Genomic DNA, 27868 nt, shown 5'->3' with positions numbered 1-27868 from the left:
ATATCTAATTTGATTTAATGGGTTTTCATCATGTCAAACCTTGAATTTATCGAATACAATTTATCAGTTTTTGTTGTTTATATAATGATTAGTTAAGTATTGTTTATATAATGATTAGTTAAGTATTATAGGGAAACTGAAACTTGAGGCGTCTTTCTTTAAAGAGAAATATGGCTACGGGCCTTTCTCCATTGCGAATTACATCGATGCGGATTCAATATGGATTTCTATTTGAGTAATGCTATTTGGACACACAACATTGACACACTTAGTTGACACCCGCTGATGTGTCAATGTATCATTCACTGAACAGAAAACGAAGAGAAAAGAAGAGCAAATGATACATTGACACATCAGCAGGTGTCACTAAGTGTGTCAATGTTGTGTGTCCAAATAGCATTACTCTCTCTATTTTGATCCGTTAGATGACTTGGGCGGTGGAGATTTAACACAACAAATAGAGAGAGTCAATTTAGTCTGGAGAAGCTTTTGTTTGTGGAGAAGCTTTTGTTTGCTGTCAGCGATTGCACTTCAATTTAGTCTGGTGTGATATATTTTGGTTCTAAATTTATGTTCTTTGAGCTATTGGTATGGAGTAAAGCTTGGGGAAACCCTTCAGGTGGGAAGAGAACTCAGAAAAGCACGGGGAAGAATAGTGGTCTTTTGCTGATCAGTTTGCACAACCACTGCTCCGAGACCAATTCGAGCTGCATGATTTTGTTCACAAGGGATCCATCTCCACTCCAGTGAATCAAACAAGGAAGCCAACCCTTCTAATTGCAATCACAATGGGTAAGATAGTCCATGCCCCATTTGCCATACCTCCTCCATTGATATATTTTAACTAAAAAAGAGAGATGAAAAAAATCGAACATTGAGGAGATGAAATGAGAAAGAGAAAGCATGGGATGAGTGGTATCTTGTTTCTCTGTTCTCAAATGGCGGTGCAAAGTCAGATATGGGTTTTTTTTTGTTTTTTTATTTTATGTCTTGTTTGTTGTGTTAAATCTCCACCGCTCAAGCCATCTAACGGATCAAAATAGAAATTTGTATTGAATCCGCATCAATGTAATTCGCAATGGAGAAAGGCCATATGGCTACCACCTAGCCTATATATACTTGTGTGAGATGAGGATGGTACTATTTTGCTATCTTCGGTCAATCACGGTATGTCACGAATGATAATTTTTCCACTTGGCATCGTGATTGGCTAAGAATAGCAAAACAGTACTATCCTCGTTCAACACAAGTGTTTCTCAAAGCCTAAGTTGTGAATGGTGCCACAACACAAGGCCCCAAACTTTTTTCACATATATAATATATATATATATATATATATATATATATATATATATATATATATGTTGAATGCGCAACATACTTCCTAGTGTACCCGTAGATAGCTGCAACTTTGCCTTTTATTTTAATTTTATTTTTTATAAAGGTGAGAGTAAAGGTGAGAGAAATTCATTTGATCAGCAGTACAAATGACAAAGACTGTAAAGGGAGCTATAGGTAAAATCTTTCCAAGTAACCTGAGTCAACAACGGAAATGATTCGGAGAGAATTACTCTCAAAAATAACTTTTCTATACCCCTTTCTATTGTTGGACTCAAGGTTTACATCGGCATGACTCTCTTAAAGAGACTACTAACACTTAACAAACTTAACCAAGTTTCTGGAATTATGAGAGAAAAACAACATAGACAACTCATAAAATTTCTAGATTTGACTGAACAAACTAGACCAAAACTAATAAAACTAAACAAAAGAAATAACAACCGCCTCTAATCTTTCTTAATGACATGACATAGAGAGCACTACCTAGTTATTCCATGGCCCCAATGCACTAATGAACAGTAAATATACCATGACCAAACAACAACATGATGGCACAACCAAAACCAGCCTAGAGTGTGAAGCAATGGCGAATCCACCACTTTTTCAGTATAAGGTCAAAATTGAAAAGGGCTAATAAGTACCTCACTGGTGTAGTGGTTTGGGGCAATTGGTTCCCCCCAAGTTGGTCTTGGGTTCAAGGCCTGATATGTGCTTTTGTGTGTGAGTTGTATGGGTGTGTGAGTTTATCGCCCCCTTCATTTAAGGATTTTCAATATAACGAAAATCAATATAAATTCATCTAATAAAAATTAATATCAATTAATTTAATCAAAATGCATATAAAATTATCAATTAAACAAATAAATCATAATTAATCATACCTCGAGATCCAACGACTGAGCGCCCATCCCTCAAGGGTACCCTACGAATTTTTTTTCAACGATTCAAATCATCTATTTTATAAGTCTGCATTCATAGATCATCCTTGCAAAAAACTAGACCAATCGAAAACCATTTCGATATCCAATTATTGTCCAATTGTGTCTTACACAATCAATGAACACGGTGCTTCAAGAAAGTGTACTAAATTTTCAATAATTCAATTGAGTGGTCAAATGATATCGGATTGAAGTGATTTTTTGTAGAGATGATCTTTGAATGAGTATCTACAAAATAGATGGTTTGGATTAGTGAAATATAATATGGAGTGGGCCCTATAAGAGTGTCCCTCAAATTATTTGAGGGATCCATCAATTGAAGCTCCCTATATATAAACGCATTGTGCACAACAAATGAAGATGTTTGATGAGACGTTTACTCGAACAGTTGGTGGGCCCTAGTAAATGGGCAAATTCCAACACCTCCAAGGCTTTTTTCAACAAAGAGAGGGTGCAGCTACATTGCACGTCCTTGCATGTCTATGGCTTCGCCATTAGTGTGAAGTGATTGTGACTATTGATGGATATATATTGCACATAAATTAACAGTCGAGGGAAGCAAATTATTTAGAGTTGGTTCTTCTTTTTCATGTTTTAAGTGATGTTTCAATATTGTGTGTGAAGCCAAGTTGCATAGACAGACTAAGAAGCCGCCGCTCTACAGAAAAAAGATATCATCTGCCGTATAGTGGAAGGAATTAAATACCGAGAAGACATGGCGACAAGAAGGGTGGGGTGCCTCCTAACTCGTCCTAAGGCTTGCAATTCCAATGAATGAGATGGTTTCTCATCCACAATGCTCAACTTTAGCCAAGCTCCAATGGAAAAAAAATTAAATATATTGACACTTCATTAATTTAGCCAATCCCATAATTTCTATAATTTCTAATTATGAGATACAACAAAGTTCACGCTCAAAACAAATTTATCTAATTATCAATTTCTACAAACTCAGATTTTCTTTTTTCTAGCCAAATACGATCAATTAGGATATGTAACGAGTGATAACTTTTTCACTTGACACTGTAATTAGATAGGGATAACAAAATAGTGATATCCTAGTTCCACACAAGTGTTTCTCCTGACCCTGGGGTGTGAGTGGTACATGGCCCCCAAACTTTTTTCACATGTATGTATATTGTGTGTGTGTGTGTGTGTGTGCAAGGCCGAATCCACATAGGGGCAAGAGGGGTCAATTGACCTTTCAAGTCTGGAATCCACCATTGGAGGTGAAGATGTTAACCCTTGCAAATTGCCCACAAATTGCTTGATGAAATGCTCCAGAGGGCACAACATAGTAGCCAGACGTACTCTGCTTTCACTCAGTGCTTCCTTTGTTTTTATTTTCCTAATGTCAAAACAATGACATTGTACATAAGGAAGTACCCCCCATTTGGATCCAAATAAAAATACTTGAAAAATCGGTTTTAGTGCAAAATACGATTTAGGCTAAAATTGATGGCCCATTAAGTCAATATATACTTCATACTAAAATCCCATAAAATCAAGTTTTCTTATTTGATGTGTAAGGAATAAAAGCTACCAAAAATTATCTTGAGAAAATGATTATTCCGAAAAACCATTTTTCATACTTGCCAATATTTTTGCATAAAACAATTTTTCATATATGACATGAATGCATGAAGGGGCCTAAGGTCAATCTAGATAAAAAGTCTTAGATATTCAATTTACAAAGAGTTTTACAAGATAACCTAACTCTTACGTATTGAAGAAATATTTGCTTGAATAAGCTCCCCTTAAGACAGTACTCATAAAGGTCCAAAGTTTGAGAGCTAGAGCCCAAAAGAAATGCAGATAAAGCCCAAAATCAAAACAACGACAGACCTTAAAAATGACGTAAATGCTCTAAAATGAGCATAATTGCGCTAATATATGCCAACTCTCACGTCGAAATGCCTTGGGAGGCGAAGAGGATTGTACTAATTTTTTGGTTTATTATCACATGCTTAGAGAAATTTCTGGTTTATTTCAGTGTGTGCCTATTTTTTTGAAGTTGATGCAGTTCTCTTTCATAAATGAACATGAGCAGATTGACATACATCTGGCAAAAATCAAAGAACATTGTTTCCCCTCGGATTTGAAAAGCTCTCTCTCTCTCTCTCTCTCTCTCTCATGCTTGCATGCATTCTCTATTTTAAGCATTCCTTTCTAGGATTCTATATAGGTTTAAGCCTATAGAACAACGCCCCAAGGCTTCGCATTAGTAAACCAAATTATTCTAACAGAAATAGAAAGTAAATTATCTAATATCTTGTAATTAAACCGCCGCAGCCTTCTATAATCAATTTGTCTTCTAATAGCTGGATTCAGTTTTTTCAAAGAAAATGCAATTGGATTATTGATATGTGCAAAACTTCCATGAAAGTGAGAATAAAGATGAAATAAATCCTTATTAACCTTATGAGAATTACCATTATTACTTGAAATTCAAGTTGATTACGCTTCCATCCAATGGAGAAATCTCTGTGTTAATAATAGAGTAATGCTATTTGGAGAAATCCTTATTAACCCTAAATCCTAAACCGCTATTTAGACACACAACATTGACCACCTTAGCTGACCACCTTATGTGGCAACTAATGTGTCATGCCATGTCAATTAATGAATGTTGCCATGAGGCCACTTACTAGGAACGCAAGGGTTTTTTAATTTGTTCTTTTATTGACATGGCGACATTCATTAATTGACTTGGCATGACACATCAATTGCCACATAAGGTGGTTAGCTAAAGTGGTTAATGTTGTGTGTCTAAATAGCATTACTCTTAATAATATCCTCCCTAGGGCAGAATCTTATATGTTTGCATCTTGGGGCACAAGGTAGAGAACAACCTCTCTCTCTCTCTTCATGCTTCGTTTTCTAATACACGTCTATGAACTCAGTTGGAACAAGAAAATGGTAACAATTTGCGGAGAAAAGGCATGACGAAGAGGAATTTTTGATATTTTTTGGGCATGATACCTGTGTTTGATTTTGTCTCATAGTCACATCAGACACGACTCTCGTCTAATTATCGCGATTGTTACCCTTGGTCCATATCTAATCTAAGTATGTGTTATAAATCCATGAACTGAATTCGACGTGATGACAAACCTTTTAATTCAAAAATTAGTTGTTGTCTTGTCGGCTGATTAATTAGAGAGACATTTTCTTTCATGCGTGGTCGTTGGTGCATCAATTTTATGGTTCCTGCTCATGATGTAAAACATCCTTATAGTACATAAATAAAAAAGGATTGATTAAGGCTGATAAACCATATCATCGCACAAGAAGCCAAAAGTAGAAAAGGAACCCTTGGAAAGTATATGTAAAGGACAAATATATATGGTAAGTACCTTTATATCCATCACCACACGAATGCAAGTAGCCAAGCACTGTATATATATACATACATATATATATATATATATATATATATATATATATATATATATATGTATGTATGTATGTATGTATATCTGAGTGAGTTCGTTCCAGTGTTGATCTTCATGCCAGCACTGGAAGGGCTGTGAAGCTTTTATTTGAGACCTAGCTAAGTGATTGATTGAACCCCTAGTTCTTTTGTTTAAATTTCTAAGAAAATCCCACAAACTATCATTATCAACATATACATGGATATATTTAGATTTAATTACAAAAAGAAGACAGGTAGAACTATATATATATGAGAGAGAATTAAATAATTAATTAGCAGAATTAAGATTCAACAAGCAGCACAAGAGTTATAAATAAGCTTAGTAAATCCATTAAAAGAAAAAGAAAAAGAAAAAGAAAACTTACCAAATTACATTGCATATGGGTGGCTTAATTTTGAAGCACACACATCAACATTAAGCAAAAGGAGCAGTTAAGAGGATCCATACAAGACGCTGGAGGGCAAAAACCCCCCAAAGCTATCCATCATTTCAGGCACAAAAAGTTCATCATAAAGCTCATCATCATGATATTGGGTGTTCACGTTTGAGCTTGAACTCTCAGCAGGCTGCTCTTGAGCAGGAGGAGAAGCAGCATCAGGCACCACTAGATCCAATGCATCATGATGATGAAGAAGATGATGATGGTGATGATGATGATGCTCTCCACCAATCTGGGCCGTCGAATTGCTGTCTTCTGCAGATGAGTGCTCCAAAAACCTAGCTGGGTCCGGGAGCTCAGAGTCTTGGCCAGTGAGCTCTTGAACCAGAGCCCTGAATTCTGAGGCACTCGTCCTCACCTTCATTGGGTTGGAGATGTAGACCACTTTGATCCCCTGCTTCTTGGTTTTGCTTTTTTTGTTGGGCTTGGAAATTTGGCTGCCGTGGCCATTGCTTAGTTGGGTGGAATTGTTGTTCATTTCTAGTGGACAAAAGGGCTTCAGCTCAAAATGGTTTTTTTTGTGTAACGAGTTGGTGGTTATGATGAGGGGGGGCTAAGAAAGTTATTATTTTCCTGAACTTTCCCGGAAAGAAAGTGTTTGGATGGATAAATAGAGAGAAAGTGAAGGAAAATTAAAAGGAAAATTAAAATAAAAATCAAGTGGACGTTTTGATGGATGTATTCAATTGGAAACTAACCCAAAAAATCATAGGGGTGCCAAATCGGTACTTAACCCAATCGCCCCATGCGCGTTTGAAACAATTTTCTCACAGATGCCTTGGGAAATGTAACAACAACACGCGCTTATAAGAGCGTGGGAAACGTGTACTTGAGCGTGACTTCGGTGCTATTAGTGTGCCAATAATTCGACCACGTGGCATCATCCAAATCCTCGGTTAGACGTCATGACGTCATCGACTCCTGACACGATGACGTCACATGAGTAAGAGTTAATAACCAGCAGATTTTGCACTGGTCCGTCGGCTTCACTCGGCTCGGCTTCCAGAACCTGCCGAGTTGGCTCGAGGTACTGATCCAATGTTCGTCATGTGATTTCAAAATTTTGGTGTTTTCTTTACTTATTATTATAATTTTTTTTATAGAGAAAATGAAAATTCAAACTTCCATTATTTTTCACCATTAAGCCAAGAGCTAGAGTGAAGCAATAGTGGATCCACGAATTTTTCAGGGAATTGTCAAAATTAAAAAGGCTAAAAGTTTATCGATGCCTCTCATTAGTCTAGTGGTTTGGAGCAATTGGCTCTCCTCAAGTTGGTCTTGAGTTCGAGACCTAATATGTGCATGTGTGTGTGAGTTGTATGGGTGTGTGTGAGTTGCATGGGTGTGTGTGTTTATCGCCCCCTTCATTAAAGGATTTTCAATATAACAAAAATCAATATCAATAAATCTAACGAAAATTAATATCAATTAATCTAATCAAAATGCACATCAAATTATCAATTAAACAAACAAATCATAATTGATAATATTTCGAGATCCAATGACTAAGCGCTCAATCCCTCAAATAACACTATTTGAGAAATCCCTCAACTGATAGTGACTATATATATAAGTGCATTGCACACAACAAAAGAAGATATTTGATGAGGTGTTTACTCGAAGAGTTGGTAGACACTAATAAAGGGGCAAATTCTGACACCTCTAATAAAAGAGCAAATTCTGACACCTCTAAGGCCTTGCCTTTACCTTCATGGGTGCACTAATAAAGGGTGCAGCTGTATTGTACCTCCTTGCACTTCTATGGCTTCGCCACTGGTGTGAAGTGATTGTGACTGTTGATGGATATAGATTAAACATAATTATTTAGAGTTGGGTTTCTTTTTTTGGTTTTTTTTTTTTTAAAGTGATGTTTCATTATTGAGTGTGAAGCCAAGTTGCATATACAAACTAAAAAGCCGCCGCTCTACAGTAAAAAGATATCATCTGCCGTATAGTAGAAGGAATTAAAAGCATGGGGGACAAGAAGGGTGGGGGGCCTCCTAACTCGCCCTAAGGCTTGCAATTGCAATGAATGAGATGGTTTCTCATCCATAATGCTCAACTTTAGCCAAGCTCCAATGGGAAAAAAAGAATTCACACTTCATTAATTTAACCAATCTCATAATTTCTAATTCTGAGATTCGATAAAGTTCACGCTCGAAATAAATTTATCTAATTATAAATTTCTACAAACTCAAATTTTCTGTTTTCTAACCAGATACAGTTAATAAATGAAGACTCCCCTAGACCACCAAACTCGAATTAATTGTTTTTGTAGCTTGTCTTACCAATCTTATCCTTTAATTTTCAATAAACTTTAACACTCCTTTGTTATCCTTTTACTTTTTTGTTTTTGTGAAAGTTAGGAATGAGAAGGGAAAATCACACACACGTGTACAATAGGAACTTGAACCCACGTCTACTTAGGAAAAAATTACTTATGGGGATAATAATGTATTACTATCTTCGGCCAATAATATAATGATATGCGGAAAAGTTATCATACGTGTCATTACGTTATTGGCCGGAGATAGCAAAAAGTGTTATCCTTATTGCATGAGAGTTTTCTCGTCCATTTGAGATTAAACCAAAGGCATGAACCAATCCAACTAATACCCCATTGGTACACTCCTATGTTATCCTTATGCACTCTACTTGTGAGTGCATAAAAATTACCTAGCCACACCCTTGAGTCCGATGGTAGTCTCACGTCTCACTGCAATAACTCGGTCAACGTAAAAACGATTAATTTTAAAATAAATATAAAAAAAGCATAATTGAGAATGTAAACAAGAAAATGATATTAAATACTTTTAAAAGGATGAAAGAGTGCATGAGAATAAAAAGTGGAGTGTGAAAATCACTGCCTTATTGTACAATATGCTTTATTTGTTATCCTGCACTCATCAATTTGACACCATACATGGAACACAATATGGAATTTCTATTTATAGGAAATGCCCCTTAAAAGAAGTATATATGAATGTGAAAAGCAGAAAAGGTTAAAATCCATGGCTTTTTGGGGGTTTCCAAATCTTGTATTTTTCCTAGAAAAAGCCAAACGAGTTTCCCTTTCTTTAATTGCAGTTCTTCCCCCCTACCACTTTGCTCAGTGTCAACCACTTGTGCATGGTCCTCACTCCTCATAATAATTTCATTAAGTACCGAATGAAATGACCTCCTGAATATTATGAGCCTCAAGTCAAATTTCAAATATCTGCAGACATACTATTGGCTGTGTTTTTTTGGGTGAGTTCAATACCTTTTTGGTCGATGTATTTATGCCCGAAATATAATTTATCATTGCGTTTCAAATTTAGCTAATTTAATCACTATATTTCACAAAGTTTATAAAAATAATTTTAAAAAATTATAAACCGCCTAAGCCCAACCACAATCACCACCCACATGCCGCAACAAACCCCTTTCTCTGCTGTCATAATCCCTAAACTAAGTTCAGTTCACTCTCAACAATATAAGACTATCATCCAGGGCTTAGAATCTTACACAAATTTCAACCATACCTTATGTGGTTGCTTTTTCCTTTACGCCGTGTTTGGTGCTTAAGGTTGAATTGAAATGAATAACTCATGAGATTCAATATATGCTGAAGTAAGAAATAAAGGTAGCGTTGACAGATTTTTCATTTTGTGAAGATTAGAAGGGATTAATAATAAGTTGTTGATGGATAAGTTTTCCTTCATGACTAATTCATCTTTTTACCTTTGCATTGGACAAAATCTCCTTCATACCTTGAATCTAGTGAGTTATTCAATCCAATTCAATCATAGGCAACAATACACCCTTAGTTCAAGCTTTAAACATTTGAAGCTCCAATGGGCCACCATCTTCTTCTTCAAAAATTTGGTTTTCATAATTGTTAGATTAATTGGATTATATGTTGTGTAACTAAAACTTCTTTTTCTGTTCACCTTAATGATGATGGTCAATTTAGGGCATTAGGTAAGGTAATCCATTCAGTGGCGGACCCACAGAGGCACAAGGAGGTGCACCAGCACCTCCCTTTGTCGGAAAACGCTTTGGAGGTGGCAAAATATGCACCTCTACTCTACCATGGAAGTGCCCACAAAATTCTCAAGGAAATGCCTCGGGCAAATTCCTTTTTGTTTGTTGTGTTGCTGGGTTGCTGCACGCAGCACATCATGCATTTTTTTTTCAAGTCCCTAGCCAAAATGACGTCGTTTTGGACCAGGGCAGAAAAAAACAAAATGAAGCCTCATTCCACAGAACTTGCTGCCAAAGTGCCCTCATACTTGCACTTCGTCATAATCAGTATTATATACTAGAAAATACCCTTGGTTAATTCAAACATTAAGAATTGAAATTATTAATTAAATGAGGATAATATGGTAAATTCACATTTTTTCATATTAAAAAAAATGAAAATGAAAAACAAAATCAAATAATAGGTCCTACTTTTATGGAACATAACTACCCATGTTATATTTTCTTAATTCTAAAAATAAAATATAAATATAAAAAAAGAAAACAAATTGGTATATCTTGTACACGTGTTATAATATAAGTGGATATTTATAAATATTATTCCCTAAAAAGGGGGAAAATAAACCCTATCATCCATCCATATTATAACACGTATGCAAGATGTATCACGTGACCGTACTACTGTAATATTCTATAATTTCTCCAAAACGTGAATTTTCACAAGTCTATTGTTTATTTTGTTTGCGTCTATCAATAGGCAAAAATAATAATATTTATCGAATATTCTTCAATATCTTATAAATATTCAATAGAAAAATATTTAGGATTATTCGTTGGAATGATTCAATCAATACTAGAGAATTTACTCGCTCGGGTTGAGAAAAAATTAAATGGGTTGAAAATAAATTTACTTTCTAGAGCCGGGAAATTTTTTTTAATCAATTCAAATATTTTTGGAATACCTAATTATCTATGCAATTCCTTATTTTCCTTGTCATGAAAGTAACAAAGAAATTTAGTAATATGGCTAGGAATTTCTTTCGGGGGAAAGGGTTTGCTTCTCGTAAAAGAATTGGTGTTTTATTTAGGTATGGGTAATAGTTTACAACTGCTTTAGCTAAATTAGGTTGTAATTTTTTTTTGACTTATTACGACTATTTATACCACAATTTCATATCACTTTATATAGCAGTGGAGGTGACTATGCCACCTCATTTAATATCTTTTGTTATAAGAGCATAAATGCTGAAAACAATGAAGTTATTTATTTTTTCAAATAAAATTATTAATTTGAAATTCTGTGTCTCTTGCCCACCATTCCCGTCGTCCCTAGTTGGATTCCTCACGGCAGCAGTTTTTGTTCAATGTGTCTGCTTCAATTTTAATTATTTTGCAGCTTTCCCAAATTGGGTGGACTTATTGGGATAAAAAAGACAAAGGAAGCAACAAACAATAAAAGCCAAAACATCATAGATGTGGATGGGTGCTACAGCAAAGTTCGTCAGATTAGCCTGAACACCATAGATGTGGATGGGTGCTACATCCAAGTTCGTCGGATTAGCCTGAACATCATAGATGTGGATGGGTTCAGAATGTGCTTTAAAGAGATCTTTTATTTATTTATTTATTTTATTTTTTTAAATGAAGAGGTCTTGAATTTTCAATGCTTTGATTGTTTAGATATTAAAATAAAAATGGCCAACGAGGTCTAACTTAATGGAAAAGAGTCTTGACTTGCAGACCAGAGATCTCGGGTTCGAACCTCCATTGCATCTTAGTTGTGTGTGTTAAAAACCCTCATTCCTTGTAGTTTAGACTATCACTTGTACTAAAAAAAAAAAATTAAAAAAAAAGTAAAGAAAAATCTCAATAGCCTAATTTGGAAAGCAAAAGGGCAAGATACAAAGATGGTCATTGTTTACACCATTTATGTGCTTTAATTATATATATACACAATTAAAAGATATATAGCTCATTACATTAAATTACGTGGCATAGCCACCTTAGTTGCCACATAAGGTGCTATGAAATTGTGGAGAAATTTTTATATGTTCCGGGTACACCACGTGTCTGGTGTACCATCCAATAGACGGAGGACATGTGAAATTATTTTCCAACTTACTGCATTTCTTTTTATGACATGTGGCTGGCTGTATTGGAAATATTCCATATGTTCTCCGTCTATTGGATTGTACACCAGCCACGTGGTGTACCCGGAACACCCAAAAATTACTCGAAATTGTGGTATAAAAATGTTATAAGACTAGCATTATTGGTAACTAAAAACAGTATTGCTACTCTTACCACATTTGTATACCACCTTATGTGGCATATGAAGTGGACAGCCACATCAATTAAAAAGTGTCAATAAATCATAAAAGAAAAGAAAATATTAATTTTAGTTTTTTAAAAAAAAGTTTAATGGGAGATTGACTACTTTCACCATCAGAACCAAGGCATACTTACAGACTCAAACTGGGCAGGAAAGGGGGATAAGATGAGATTGACATCTGGTTATTTCACGTTTGAAGGAGGTAACTTGGTTACTTGGAGGAGTAAAAAGCATAAGGTTGTCTCTTCGTCGAGTGGAGAAGCCAAGTATCGGGCTATGGTGAAAGGTATTTGTGAACTGCTATGGTTGAAAAGGCTTATGGGGGAGTTGGGTTTTCCTACTGAGGATGCTATGAAGTTGTATTGTGATAATTAGTCAGCAATTAAGATTGTTGAAAATCCAGTTCAACATGATAGAACGAAACATGTAGAGATTGATCGAAACTTTATTTATGAGAAATTGGAAGAGAAGATTATTGAAGTTCTGTATATTAAGACTACTGAACAATTGACGGATATGTTGACCTAGGCCGTATCAAATCAAGCCTTTACAATTTTACTTGTCAAGTTGGGCATCGCGACATCTATGCACCATATTGAGGGGGAGTGTTGGCATGAATCACTGAATCACAATAGGAATTATGGATAATTACCTTTATTATAATTGATTTGTAATTATAGGAATACCGGTTTGACCGGGATTGTATTTATTTCCTTTTTCCTTATTGTAATTACTTCTTAGAAAAGCTTGTATTTGCATCACTATAAATACCTCCTTATGAGAAGAATAGAAATATACTGAATTATTCATAACCCTAAATTCTATTTAAATTCTATGAATTTATTACTTTTAGAGGTAGCTTTACAAACTTCGAAACATTTTCCCTTTGTGGAGGTAAAATAATAAGCTTATTAGTGAAGTATTATTACAAGGGAACCTTATAAATATTCTAGTTGTCATTACTTATTTTTCTCAAGTTTGCAAAGCCATGGTTAAGAGTCCTACATCCTACTTTTTCTCTCTCATGATGTTTTGTATCATCATTCTTGCAGACCCAGGTAAGTTTCGTTTGTTGGTTTGTTTCGGTATGCATACATTTCCATCATTGGAGAGCTTCTATAATAAGTGGTTTGTGTTGTCTAATCCTGCCGTCTAATAATAACTCTGCAATTGATCGGGTGGCTATTCAGGTCCCCCTCATTATAACCCCAATATAACCCTTCATTACAACCCTCTCTTTACTAATCTTGAAACCATCCTCGTTAGAGGATTGAACAAAGCCCCATACTCATTAGGAAACGTAAACCATGGTTAGGTTGTGAGTACGAAGTTTTTGTTTTAGTTGCGCCCAATGAACAAGCCCAAACAAGCCCAAGTTTAGAAACCTATTGTCCACTTGGGCCTTTTCCACGTGGCATTTGACAAAAGAAAAAAAAAACACATTAACACATTTTGGCAGTAAAACCCCTCCACGTGTCATAACTAGGTGTGCACATCCGCAACTCAAGTGGGCTCCACATTCCATAGCCTCGCTTGTTTCTAACAAAGGCGCGACCTAAATGCCAAGGCCCAAGGCAAGGAAATCCACAAGAGATGGACCCAACCCAAGGTCTAATTATGAGTTTTTTAACTGCAATAACTGGAATTACCGCGGCTGGAGATGGTAAATTGTAACTAAATTATAACTTCAACAACCACATCGAAACTTTTTAAACATCAAGAGGTAACGCGAAATTAGGTGAAAACACCAGCCGGCGAAAGTGACATTAACCCTACACTTCTGGCATGTTTACTAATCCGTAATCGGTAGTTTGTTTCTTCTCATTCAAACCCCACACTGATTCATCCATTTGTACCAGTAATTTAAATAAGGGGAAAAAAAAAAGCCACCTAAGCACTCCAATATGCACAGTAGACACAAGGAAAATTTATAACCACATAAAGCAAATAGCGAAAATGCCATAAATGTATCTACTGTAGTGTTTAGCCATATTGCAGGTGTAACCAAAAATAATAATTTCAATCTGTCCTTCTGTCAAACAATTGTCTGCAATGGACCCTTTCTTTCAGTCAAAGAAAAAATCATGCTAGAAAATCTAAACCCAGATCATGGATAAAATAAAAAGAAAATGGAAAGAAATCACATGTGCAGAATCAGATGTTAAGGAAAAAAAGCGGGAACCAAGTTATCTGATCCTGCAAGAGGATTAAGCAGACAATGGAACAAATCTGTGGAGTTTCATGTGATCAAAGCAACACACACATATACACACATGCATACATATTTATAAACTGAATGCAGACAATGGAACATACCTGTGGAGTTTCTGAAAGTAAAAACAATTGAGCATCGACGTGCTTAAATTAGCAGCGAACAAGGGGAATTGTGCATAAATGTATTTGTGCTTGATGCTACAATTTTTTGGTCCTCATTTTTCCTCAAAAGGCCAATTTCCTGAAGGCGCCAATGAACTAGTAGTGTTTGATTCTACAAGTTTTTCGGCATTCATTTTTCCTCAAATTGAAAGTCAAGTTCTTGAAGACTCAATTTCCCTTGAAAGATATCCAACAGTTGAGGCACAGTTTCTTGATAGTTTACCACAAACCTACTAATAAAGGAACTGTCAACGCTAACCAACAATGAAGATAGGGTAAACTTTTTCTTCAGCAAGCCCTTTGCCATCAGAACTCTAATGACAGAACACCTTGGAATGATTCTCTGCTCTAGACTAAGAGTTAGAACCCCAGGAACTCTGGCCAGATCTGCAGGCTGCCACCCCATCTTGTTTACAAGAAAATCCATTTTACTTACAATATTCTTTTCTGACAAATACATACAAGTGGGTTTCTTTCTAAAAGCCAACAAGATCTCATCTTCAGTCCAGCCCCACCTCCTGTAAACCTCCATTTTGTGTTCCCATGTCGATTTAGTCATTTTCGAAATCACTTGGAGTCCATTGACAAATGCTAATGTCATAGGGTTGAATCCCAAACGGATAACCTCCTCCACATCTTTGTTGAAGACCTCCGGTTTTTGGCATACCACGCCAGGGTGACAGCTCACCAGTACAGAGATAGAGGATTGTGGCACTTCAAGTGATCTCAAGACTCTGAGATTTTGAGCAACAATGCTTTGCGCCCTATTACCTAAAATACCCCATAATGAGCGTTTTATAACGTTTACAATTTTTTCATCACTGAGGAGTTCTCTTTTGAAGAAATTATAACCAGGGATGAGAGTGTTCTCCAAGCTTGCTGTCAAGAAAACAGGGTTTGTACAGATGGTGTGAGCGAGGCTTTCACCAGAAAGGCCTATAGAACGCAAAAATTCAAGTTTGGGCAAGAGTCTCTTCTTAGAATCAGACAAAAGCAGCTTTGGGACTTTATGAACAAGTTTGGAGATTTGGGAATCAGCAAATCCATATTCTCTGAGAAGATCAAGGACAGAATCTGGTCTTTCTGGGTTTTCAAAGTTTACTTTCTTAGACAATGACAGAGCATTTTCTGAAGAGAACCCACATGAACTAACCAGAAAGGCCTATAGAACGCAAAAATTCAAGTTTGGGCAAGAGTCTCTTCTTAGAATCAGACAAAAGCAGCTTTGGGACTTTATGAACAAGTTTGGAGATTTGGGAATCAGCAAATCCATATTCTCTGAGAAGATCAAGGACAGAATCTGGTCTTTCTGGGTTTTCAAAGTTTACTTTCTTAGACAATGACAGAGCATTTTCTGAAGAGAACCCACATGAACTAACGAGATAAGACACTGTAAAAGAACGTTCTTGTTCTTCTGCTTTATCTTTTCCAGATTCTAACAACGTTTTTGATGAAAATGGTCTTCGAAAATGCGGTGCACTATGAAGGAAAAACAAACAAAAACACAAATGGGTAACTGAGACTCACACATTTCTACAATCTAAGAGTGAAATTCTAGGGTTTTACAGTACAAATCAATCATGACCATAGAAATAAATGAAAGCCAAGTTGTGGGAATTGAAACTTACCAGAGAGCAGCATAACGAGCCCACCGCCAACCTCTTACAAAATTGATGCTCCTGTAGCTGTAGCTGGAATTATATTCATTCATCAATAATCCCAAACAAAAATTGGCGACCATCACTTCTGTCGAATGGCTTTTATTAGGGTTTTGCTCTACAAACAGCGAGGGAAGAAGCTGGACAGTTTAGTGACTTGACCAGTTTATTATTATTATTATTATTTTCTAAGTTCAGTCAATTTAATTTACAATTATTGTATGTAAAATGACACATGAGCATAATGCAAAAGATGTGTTTTTTTATTTTTTATTCGTCCAAATAAAAAGACGTGTTTTTTTCTTTTTTAATGAAAGTGAGAAGAGCATTCGAACTTGGATATATTTCAACATAGTAGAAAATATGTACTATTAGAAGCTAGTTGATAAAGTACTTTTTGCGGGGAATGAATTCATCGACCTTGAGAAAGAAAAGGGAGAAGGTTGTGAGCCCTTAAGTACACCATTGTGGTATGAGCTAAAGGGCCTCTGAAACCTAAGTTAATATCGTTGTGCGAATTAAGTAGGGTTAATTAGACTTAAGAGCAGTTATCTCTTTCCAAATATGGTAAGGGATTTATACAGGATCCTTTGAAACTGATTTATTGTCGTCAGAAGCTATGTATTTGACTTTGATGTGCACGTATGTCAAGTCAATTAGGTGTTTTGACTTGGAACGTGTGAGATTTTTACCCATAGTGGGTGAATGTAATCCCCTTAATTATTGTTGTTGCAGTTAACGAGGATATCTCCGAGATTTGAGTTAATCTCTAAGCGACGTGTTGCCAAAGGATGAGTCATGTTGGACTTATCCCTTAAGCCTTATTCGATCTAGGCTTGGATCAAACAAGTGTCTGGGCCTGTACTGGACCGGAAATGCTATAATGAGGGGGTTCAATGTGGGGGTCCATCCCACCATCCAACAAGAGATAAACTAATTTGATTTTCATTAAATCTCTAATTGATTCAATTGCTCCATTTAAGGGAGATAATTAGGGGTGGGCATCGGAACCGAAGAACCGAAGAACCGAAGAACCGAACCAAACTGGACCAAAAAACGAAAAAAAATCATGTTGACCAAAAAGTCAAACCCAATTCAAAAAACCAAACCGAATCAATTCGGACCGGATCCCGTTTTGGTTCTATACCCCAACAAACCAAACGGCCAAATTTAAAAAATATATAATTTTAATATTTATTTATATCCAATACTATATTTTTAATCTCATAACTAATATTTACCCAAGTTCAATTTCAAAACATCTCTCTTTTCTACCCTTAATATTTCTTTTTGTATGAAATTGAATAATTTGTTAATTTTTCAATCCAAAAAAATAAAATTTCTGTTGAAATATGTATAAAAAAATAATTTGAAATAATAATAATAATAATCCGATTCAAAACCAAACCGAAATCAGTTCAACCCAAACCAGACAATTTTATAATTTTTTTATTAAAATTGGACCAAACCGAACTAGGTAAATAGTATCAAATTCAATTCCAATTTGAGACAAAAATCGATCCAAACCGAACCGTGTCCACCCCCAGAGAGAATAATTCCTTTATATATGAGAATTATTCTATGAAAAACCCTAGAAGGCAAGAGCACTATAAATACATGAGGTAATTCGAAAAACCCTACAAAATTTTTCTCTCTCTCTCTCTCTCACACACACACACACACACACACACACACACAACTCTGGCCACACACACGGCTCTGGCTAGTACTTAGGCATCGGAGGGCCTTTAGCTAACTCCCAAGGTGTGGTCTATTTAATCCAGTCTATTTCGTAGGGATCGAGAAGGAACACAGAGAAGGAAGCTAGAAGGGTGAAGATTCTCATGCAAGTATTCTTCCGTGAGAAATTTGCACAAACATATGGTGCTTTCATTGAGGGCATCAAATTATACTCAACGTGTTGCTCTCAAATCAAAGGAACTTGTTTCCTCCTATTCATCACTCAACTGAAGCCTTCGAAACAACATGGTTGGAAGCAAGTGCACGAGAAGTAAGACCGTCGGGACGACACAATCCGTGACGGGCCCAAGCCACCACGATGGTATGGCTATGAACCAGCCCCCGGGTTCCACTGCTAAAACCATGACTACAGTCATGGCACCGACTTATACTGTTGCTCCACCTTACGGCACCATGGCCTAGAGTGTCGTGCCTGCCTGGGCCGTCTCTCCACCGCCTGGCCCCGTGGCCATAGGCACTGCTCCACCACAAAGCATTGTCACCGTGAGCCTTGCACCGTCGCAAGGCCCCTTGGGCGAGATCACGGTTCAAGCTCATGGATCCGTGGCTGCCATAGCCTTATAGCCGTATGACCTTATGTTGGCTCTAGTAGCCACAATCCTTACGGTCTCGTGGCCGAATCCGATGTTCACCACCGCAACGATGCCATAGTTCACTCTAGCACCATCACCCACGGCCGCCTTGGAACCACTTCCGATTATGGCCCAATTTGGCAGTGGATACATCCGTTCCCTCCTTTGCCACCACGTGTTGCGTAGATACAGCTGCACCAAAATGGATTCAGTTGCATCCTCAACTTGTGATACTCGCAAGTGCACGAACCGTTGGTAGTATAGCATATGTAAGTGCGAGGTCGATTCCACAGGGATTGGTGATTGAATGATCCAATTTAGTTTCCCTACACAAAACAGAAATGAAAAAGAAGGGAAATAAATAAAACAAGGAATAAAGAAATAAGTAACTCAAGCAAATAAGTTCCCAAGTTCAATTTAGATTAATGGATTGATTCTAGCTAAAGTATGATTAAGCCATGGTCTGTGGTCATAACCTTGTGTTCCTAATTCCCTAATTTGATCATTTGTTGTCTAACCTAAATTTAAGCATTAGGAACCCATTAAGCATAGAAGAACATTTTAAACAACCAAGTATGTATCTAATCCCTGTTGTCGAATGTCCATACATACTCTTCCTATTCATAGTTCAATTCGAATTAAAGTATGGTGTCTACTCTTAATTCAAACCAAGATAGCTAACATGCAAGCCTAAATGGTGATCAATCATTCAAACTAGCATATTAACTTATAAGCATAATGAATAAGAACAAAAATCATAATTGAAACTTGGAAACTAATCAAACTTGAAACTAAAGAAAAGAATTTACATAACAATGAAAATTAAAGTAGAACTTGGAAAGACTTAAAGGAAAATTTCAGCACAAAGATCTCATTATAACAATTGAAAACTAGAAAGAGAAACTAAGAGAATTTGAGGGAGAGAAGGGAAGGGAGCTCTAGAGAAGTGTTTGAGAGCTCCCCCCCTTGGGGTGTGTTTACAAGCTTGGGAAACCTCACTATATATAGGCCTAAGGAAGCTGAAAATCTGAATTAAGTATGGCTAATGCATACAACACTTGTTTTATAAAATCTGAAATGGTTGATGCACTTCACTAATGCATACAACACTTCCATTATAAAATCTGAAATGGTTGATGCACTTCACTAATAAATCCCACCAGCAGCCCTAGCTCATCTTCATGTCACCATGACCAAGCTTCCAACCAGAAATAATAGCTCATCCTGAGGTCAGCATGACCAGCAACTTCAAGGGCTTACGAATTGGGCTTCCCTTAAGCAAATTAAGACTTTAAGCACTCCAACTTGAAGTTCAGAATGTCTTCTTTCCATCCATATATCATTTGGGCCAATCCAAGGTCGGAGGAGGAAGTTAAGGCCAAAACAAATTGCTAACTCATTTTGCGCGCTGATAAAATCCATCCTGAGCATGGCTCTGTGTTTGCTAGGTAACAGACTCCATATTTATCCAATGGGGCTGAATTTTGGATATGTTATATTACACACCCATTGGAACAACTTTCATGAAGAATGTGGCCTCATCCGAGCTATGTAGGTTGCTGAAACAAAGCTTTCAATATGACCTACGAAACTGAGCTGGCAGGGGACTGTAGCCAAAATTGAGTTTGTCTTTAAGCTCTTCATCCATTCATCCAAATTAGGCCCTAACATGCATGGATTGCATCATTTACTATCCAAAGCCCTCATTATTACCTAAAGCTCAATGAACTGAAAGATAAACACAAAAAGGATTAAAAGCACAAGTTTAACTCAAAAACATAACCAAATCATAAGCTAGAAGGGTACAAAATGATATGTAAATATGCACCGATCAAATACCCCCAAACCTAGATTTTGCTAGTCCTCGAGCAAAACAAAAGGAAAACAAAGATAAAAACAAACAAGAAGTTAACTAGACCACTTTCGTAGGTAACTCGATTGCATTGAGCATATGCAACAAGCCTTTAAACCTCTAGGCATCCCTAGTAGGAGGAGTTGTGTCTCCTGAGGGTTTAACAGATACGATACCCACAAACGTTTTACTGACTCTGTAAAACAAGGTAATTAGAAAACTTAAAAGATTGTTAGTCCTTAAGCAAAATAAAAAACAAAAACAAAAAAAATAATTACATTAACAAAAACAAAACAAAACAAAACAAAACAAATTACAAAAATAAAAAGAACTCAAAACAATCTTTCCGAACATTTTCTGAAGAGAAATGACTCATGCACATGACTCAAAAGTTTTAACAATAAAAGCTCAATTTTAAACATTATTCACAAAGCGGAAAAGTTCAAAACATAATATGCTCAAAGTGTGGTAGTGTGATAGCCAAATGCAACAAATTCCCCAATCTTAGTTTTCACACAATTTCAAAAATCATACAAAGCACAAGTTCAACTTCAAATCTCACCAAAGTTGTCCTCTCACAAATGAATCACTCGGAAGAGGGCTATAATGCAACACTCAGTTATAGACATGAGATTAGAGTTAAACCATAAAGACTTAACTCGCAATAGAAAGATGAAGAACTTGCATTAATATGATCTCAAGAAGGATGCCAAACACTTAAAAGTAGAAAAATAAATGCAATTCAACCACATGACATTTAAGATCAATTTAGGTCTTTAGCATAGGTTGTAATGGGGCCAAGGGTGTAAGGTGAGTAAGAAATGAAGGGTATGGATAAAACAAAGTCCAAGAAACTCAAAATATAAGAGCATAAAACAATTGTTTACAAGACTTCGAATCATCACGATTAGATTTTTTCTTTTACACGATCAAAACTCCTTATACCTTCATTTACAATTATTCATACTCTTTTCCTTGAATTGAACAAACACCAATTTATTTAGAAGGCCCAAAAATGAAACCCAAAAATGAAATTTCATTCAACCACCACTTAATCACAATTTTTCTCTTTTCTTTTCTTTTCTTTCACCAATTGAGTGAAATTTTTTTTTTCTTTTTTTCTTCTATGTAATATCCCTTCCCAAACTTAGCATGAAAAACACATCCGAATTAGAGCTCATGAGTTCCTTAGAAAGGTAAATATTTGTTTTTCGGGCTAAGGCGAGGAAATATAATTGGTAAAATGAAAGAAAAGGTTTACATGTAGGCTCAAAATGGTTAACAATGGAAAATCATGCTTAAGCATGCATAAGGTTAGCTTGAAAGGCACAAACGATCCAAAGAATGCCTTAATATCATTTCTTTAAATGTCATGAAATCAAATTGCATAAGAATGAATGACTTTTAAGTGTTCAACCAAATCAATGAATAATGAGATCAAACAACAACTTTGATGACAAGAAAATAAGAGTATGTGTATAACACTCATGAAATGAAGCACAAGGCTCAAAAGCTCACATTATATGGTTATATAAGTCTAATTTATGCTTGATACAATTCTTTGGGTCATGCAAATCCTTTAATTGGAAAATTATGAAACAAATGGCAAGTGCAAAGAAGGTTTCAAACATACCATGCTAGAACGATGCCAAATTAATTAATTAATGAATTATTATTATTATTTTTTATTTTACAAGAAGAATTTACAAGGAACAAAAAAATAAATAAATAAATAAATAAATAAATAAATAAAATTCAATTTTCATTTAAGTCATGCAAACATTTATCACAATCTCATCAAATGTGTTCGGAAAGTGACTCAAAACAAAACAAGACTCAAAATACAGAAAAAAAACAAAAAAAAAAAAAAAAAAAAAAAACAAGCAAGAAATATATATATATTTTTTTTAATAAGAGAAACTAAATTTACTTGGTAAACTCCAATACCCCCAAACCTAGATATGAACATTGTCCTCAATGTTTAAAAATTAGGAACAAGCAATGTCATAACAAGAAATGAAAGGTACTAAAGTAAATATAAAATCACAAAACACACAAGAATTGAAATAAAATAATTACAAAATAAAAATTACAAACAAACAAAAAAAAAAAAAAAAAAAAAAAACGAAACAGTAAAACACTCGCAACAGAAAACAAACAGTCTTACACAAACCAAAACCCAAACGATTGAAAGCCCAACCCAAAAGAAGTTAACACACTTTGAAACCTAACAACGGTGAAAACCCGAAGCCCACAATGAAGTCCGAAGCCCACATGTTATTAATTTATTTTTTATTTATTTATTTATTTTAATTTAATGAAACGTGAATTGGGGGTGCGAAGGCGGGTATTTACGAAACAGAAAAAGTGTGGTCCTTGATGCCTTGGTTCCTGGGAAGTCACGGGGAAAATAGGTGAGGGACGTGTCGGCGTGCAGAGGCCGCTTTCACATCCCCCAAGCTAGAATTATTAGACTCGTAGGAAGGCGCGACGACTTTTTCACTTGAAGGTGGTGAAAGGTGAAAATGCAATTAAGGGGGTTGGGAAACGGGTGCGGCGACATATAGAGATAAGCCGTAAGGGCCGCACAGAACTCAGAACCGCAATGGCTAGGGTTAGCAAAAACTAAGTCTATAAAAGGTAAAAAAAAGAAAGGGTAAAAAACACAAACTCAGAAACACACAAAAGTGAGAAATCAAATGGCCTCTTCCTACCCCTTTTCGTTGGATCTCAACCTAGCTCCACCGACTCAAACACGAGGCCAAGCAGCGGCACCAGTATGGATGCCCTACTTTGCTTCCGCACGGGGGCCTGTGACAGTAACTGACTCAATACTCCTGGACAACGATGTTGCCATTGGAGTGGCTAGAAATTTAGTGACTCCTAAAGATATACGTGTGCTGGGGATAAGGGATGACAACCGGGTCGTGAGCGATGCCCTGGCACTGAGCGTGCAGAGTACAGCAACAGTCGCAAGTTTGGGTCATCGCCTACTTGCGAAGTCCCATGAGGTAGAGGTGCTGAAAGGTCAGTTGGCGGCGGAGCGAAGTATGGTTGAGGAGTGTCAGACTGCTATAAAAAGCTTGAAAAGGGAGAGGTCAAGGATAGTGGAGGTGAATCGACACCAGCTAGAAGTATTGCAGGACGAGAATAGAAACCTATCAAAGATGGTAGAGTTGTACTCTCGTGACATGCGAAAACAGCTGGAAGACCTAGACAGACCGGGTAAACGCAAACAAGCAGATCGCGATAGTAGTTACGCTCAAGCTAAGATTGCGATCTTTGGGAGCTCAAGTGATGAGCCCCAAGAAGCTGTGCGTGAAGCCCCGGAAGAGGACAGTCAGAGGGCCAAACTCAAAGCTCCAATGGTCGAGACACCAAGCACCGAGAAGAAATGATTTCCTACTGCATTATTGTTGTTTTTATTTTATTTTGTTGTTTTTGTATTTTCGTTATTTTGTTTCGGAAATAAAAGAGTAAGGTTGCAGAAAGAGAAAGAAAAAGAAAAAGAAAACACACTTCCCAACTAAAATAAAACAAAGACGACAAACGGAAAAGAAAACACATTTCCCTAACTAAAATAAACTAAAGATGATAGCCGAAAGGGAAAAGCAAAAACACAAAGCTCTAGAAAATGAAAGTAACGGGCAAAAATATTAAACACCAGAAAACACGGAGGAAAAAAAGTAAAGTAAAGTAAAGGTGCTCCCCTTGAAGCGATTAGGTCGAGCATGCCCGGGAAATCCGAAATGGTGTTGGCTCTCTCTCATCAGCATATGTCTATTTAAACCACACTTCTGCAAGCGGATGATAACCAGCATTTCTTCCTGCAAACTCAAGGAAAAACATCAAAAAATTCAGAAGCAAAACAAATGGCATCCTCATGCACTCACCTTGATGATCTCAACCTTGAGCTCTCACTTGCACCACCGAATGCCCAGACAAGGGCTCCTCCAAACACTGTCTTTCCAAACTCTTCATATCATCACGGCACGGCCTCAAACTTTGCTGAGGCAATACCGAACTTTGCCGAGCATGCCCGGGAAATCTGAAATGGTTGATGCACTTCACTAATAAATCCCACCAGCAGCCCTAGCTCATCTTCATGTCACCATGACCAAGCTTCCAACCAGAAATAATAGCTCATCCTGAGGTCAGCATGACCAGCAACTTCAAGGGCTTACGAATTGGGCTTCCCTTAAGCAAATTAAGACTTTAAGCACTCCAACTTGAAGTTCAGAATGTCTTCTTTCCATCCATATATCATTTGGGCCAATCCAAGGTCGGAGGAGGAAGTTAAGGCCAAAACAAATTGCTAACTCATTTTGCGCGCTGATAAAATCCATCCTGAGCATGGCTCTGTGTTTGCTAGGTAACAGACTCCATATTTATCCAATGGGGCTGAATTTTGGATATGTTATATTACACACCCATTGGAACAACTTTCATGAAGAATGTGGCCTCATCCGAGCTATGTAGGTTGCTGAAACAAAGCTTTCAATATGACCTACGAAACTGAGCTGGCAGGGGACTGTAGCCAAAATTGAGTTTGTCTTTAAGCTCTTCATCCATTCATCCAAATTAGGCCCTAACATGCATGGATTGCATCATTTACTATCCAAAGCCCTCATTATTACCTAAAGCTCAATGAACTGAAAGATAAACACAAAAAGGATTAAAAGCACAAGTTTAACTCAAAAACATAACCAAATCATAAGCTAGAAGGGTACAAAATGATATGTAAATATGCACCGATCACCACGCACGACTTTTTCGGCTTCTTGGCACACCTCCAACGAAAGCCTAGCTTGCTTGCAATTGGGCTCCACACAATTCTCTCTTCCTGATCCACGAAGATGGTTTTTAAAATCTGATTTCTCTCTCTCTCTCTCTCTCTCTCTCTCTCTCTCTCTTCTCTCTCGCGTGTAACAGACCTTCCCAAACTGTACAGTCGGCCACCTTTTGGGCCACTGCTATCGCTTCCGACCACCACTATTTTGAGTTAGTTCTTGACATTTTATAGCTTTTTACTTCCTTTTTGTGTTTTCTTAGATTTTGCCTTGGTTGGGATGAAAATGAGCTAAAAGTGCATTATTAGTTATAAATTCTGTTTTTGTTCATTTTCGTAGGTCAACTTCTTGGCCTGGGATCAACATGCTCTGGTGCTCGGATGAGGTCATGATCTTCATGAGACTTGTTCCAATGGATGTTAACTACAACATATCCAAATTTGAGCTCCATTGGACAAGTATTGCCTATCCAACCAATCCATCATGTTACCACAGTTCTGGAAATCCGGATTTGGCCAGCTTTTACCTCCCTTGTGTCATCTTAACTTCTTGTTACCATAACTCTTGGTAACAAGGAATTACATTTGTAAAATAGATATTTTCTGAGCTTTTGGCATCTTTGTGAAGTCAAAGCTCCATCATGGCAAGGGGACAATGGGCTAAGGCTTTATCAAAGGTGGTAGTTTTATATTAAAAGGTAAAAGCTGGAAAGGAGGAGAGAGGGAGGAGAAGTCAAAATTGCAATCTGATATTGGGAGCCTTTTGATCGTGGGAAATCAGGCTATTCCACATTCTACACAACTTGAGAGCAGCTTTTGGGGAGCTAAGAGCAAGGAAGGAGAAGGAGGTGCAGCCAAGGAAGAAAGGAGAAGACTTCCACCATTGAAGACTTCAAGCTTTCATCATTTCCAAATCTGTAAACTCCTTCTAGTTATATTTCGAGTTTGTATTTGGAATAAGTATGAGCAACTAAACTCCATAGCTAGGGCTTAGGTTGAAGCCCTAAACATGATTACCTTATTGTTTTGATGCTTGAGTGTATGAATTTCTAGATGTTGTTGATGAACCCCATTCACTAATTGAATTTTATGATATGTGTTTGCTTCCTTTGCTTAATCACCTTAGGTTGTATGCATGTAGCTAAAGTTGAGAAGTTGTGTAAGATAACCAAGAACACAATTTCTAATTAGCAACAAATGATTGAACTTGTTTAAGTGAGCATCATGTGAATTGGTTTCTTGACAACAATTGATGAATTCCAATTCACCAAATTAATCTATCCTTGATGTGTGTTTTCCTTGATTGATTACCTTTGAAAGCATGCTTCTTGAGGTTGTTGGGATTATGTGTATCTTCATGTTTTCCTAAGCAATAGATGGATGGAGTAAGAACCATCCATGTGAATTGGTTTCTTGAATACCTAATGTAAACACCATGCTATTAGGGTTCTTGTGATGTTCATATTCTCTTTGAACTTAATGGGTTTTCCTTGCAATCGAATCGAAGTACGAACCATACCTAGGTTCGGTTATGAGGAGGGCACAAGTATTGTAGCACGAACCATGCACTTTACGTATATTAGAGAGAATCAATGCGTCTTGAGCCACGACCCATGGTCTTGATTGCGAACATCTTCATCAATACATTTAGAGTTCATCACTTGAGTATCCATGAACATGGGTAGAATTGTTTAGGGTGGATTCTGAAACCCTAGTGTTTGTTACATTTTAATTTCACATTTTGATAATTCATCTCTGCCATTCACATTTAAATTCAAAGTCCATTTACTTTCATGCAATAGAAATAGGTCACTTGAACCAAATCAAAAAACCCCCCCAATGTGTGTGTGAGTTGCGTGTTTGACACGTTTTGTGTCTTTGTCACTGAATTTTGTTTGTTTCCGTAATTGTTTTGGACTTTTGGTCCGCGTTGTGTTCTTGCATTTTCTGTTCTGATTCCAACCGTATAAAGAACGTGAATTTTGGATAAACGGTTGGAAAGTTATAGGTCAAAAACTGGACAGAGGTCGAAACTGAAAAACAGAGAAACGAATCTGTCCAAATGGTGATAAACGGGTGATAGAAAGTGCTGTTAGTTTTATTTTTGTTTATTGATTGTTGTTTCATTTTATCTTGATTTGTTTTTGTTTCTTTTTCTTACAGGAACATCCGAGGAGTCACCTCCACCATCTCCAATGGCAGCCGCAACTGAAATTGTGGAACTTACTATGTAAGAATACTCCAATAAATTTGTGATGGAAGAAGCAAATGTTTTTGGCTCATTTCATAATGAATTGCCTATGAATGAATATTTCCGACAAACATACAATTCGGAGTGGAGAAATAATTCAAACTTCTGGTGGACCGACAATCCAAATTTTCAACAAGGGTCATATCAACCATATCA

At 36.7% G+C, this 27868-nt stretch overlaps 2 protein-coding genes across 2 annotated transcripts; both read right to left on the bottom strand.

Moving 5' to 3' along the window:
* Positions 1-5959: 5959 nt before the first annotated feature.
* SIB2 (VQ motif-containing protein) lies at positions 5960-6803 on the bottom strand. Its single transcript, XM_021948746.2, has one exon. The coding sequence runs from the start codon at positions 6631-6633 to the stop codon at positions 6148-6150; it is 486 nt and encodes a 161-aa protein (XP_021804438.1). The 5' UTR covers positions 6634-6803; the 3' UTR covers positions 5960-6147.
* Positions 6804-14496: 7693 nt separating this feature from the next.
* Positions 14497-16657, bottom strand: LOC110748768 (uncharacterized). Its single transcript, XM_021948718.2, is given in 3 exon segments — positions 14497-15985; positions 15987-16308; positions 16458-16657. Coding segments are annotated over 3 exon segments (1461 nt in total). The 5' UTR covers positions 16571-16657; the 3' UTR covers positions 14497-14959.
* Positions 16658-27868: the final 11211 nt, after the last annotated feature.

The sequence above is a fragment of the Prunus avium genome, chromosome 7, assembly GCF_965620075.1.
Source record: "Prunus avium chromosome 7, drPruAviu1.hap1.1, whole genome shotgun sequence".
Classification (NCBI taxonomy): domain Eukaryota; kingdom Viridiplantae; phylum Streptophyta; class Magnoliopsida; order Rosales; family Rosaceae; genus Prunus; species Prunus avium.
This window is presented reverse-complemented; position numbering and strand designations above follow the sequence as displayed.

Excerpts from the sequence above, each read along its gene's own strand:
- SIB2 (XM_021948746.2), bottom strand. The coding sequence starts at position 6,633 with ATGAACAACAATTCCACCCAACTAAGCAATGGCCACGGCAGCCAAATT.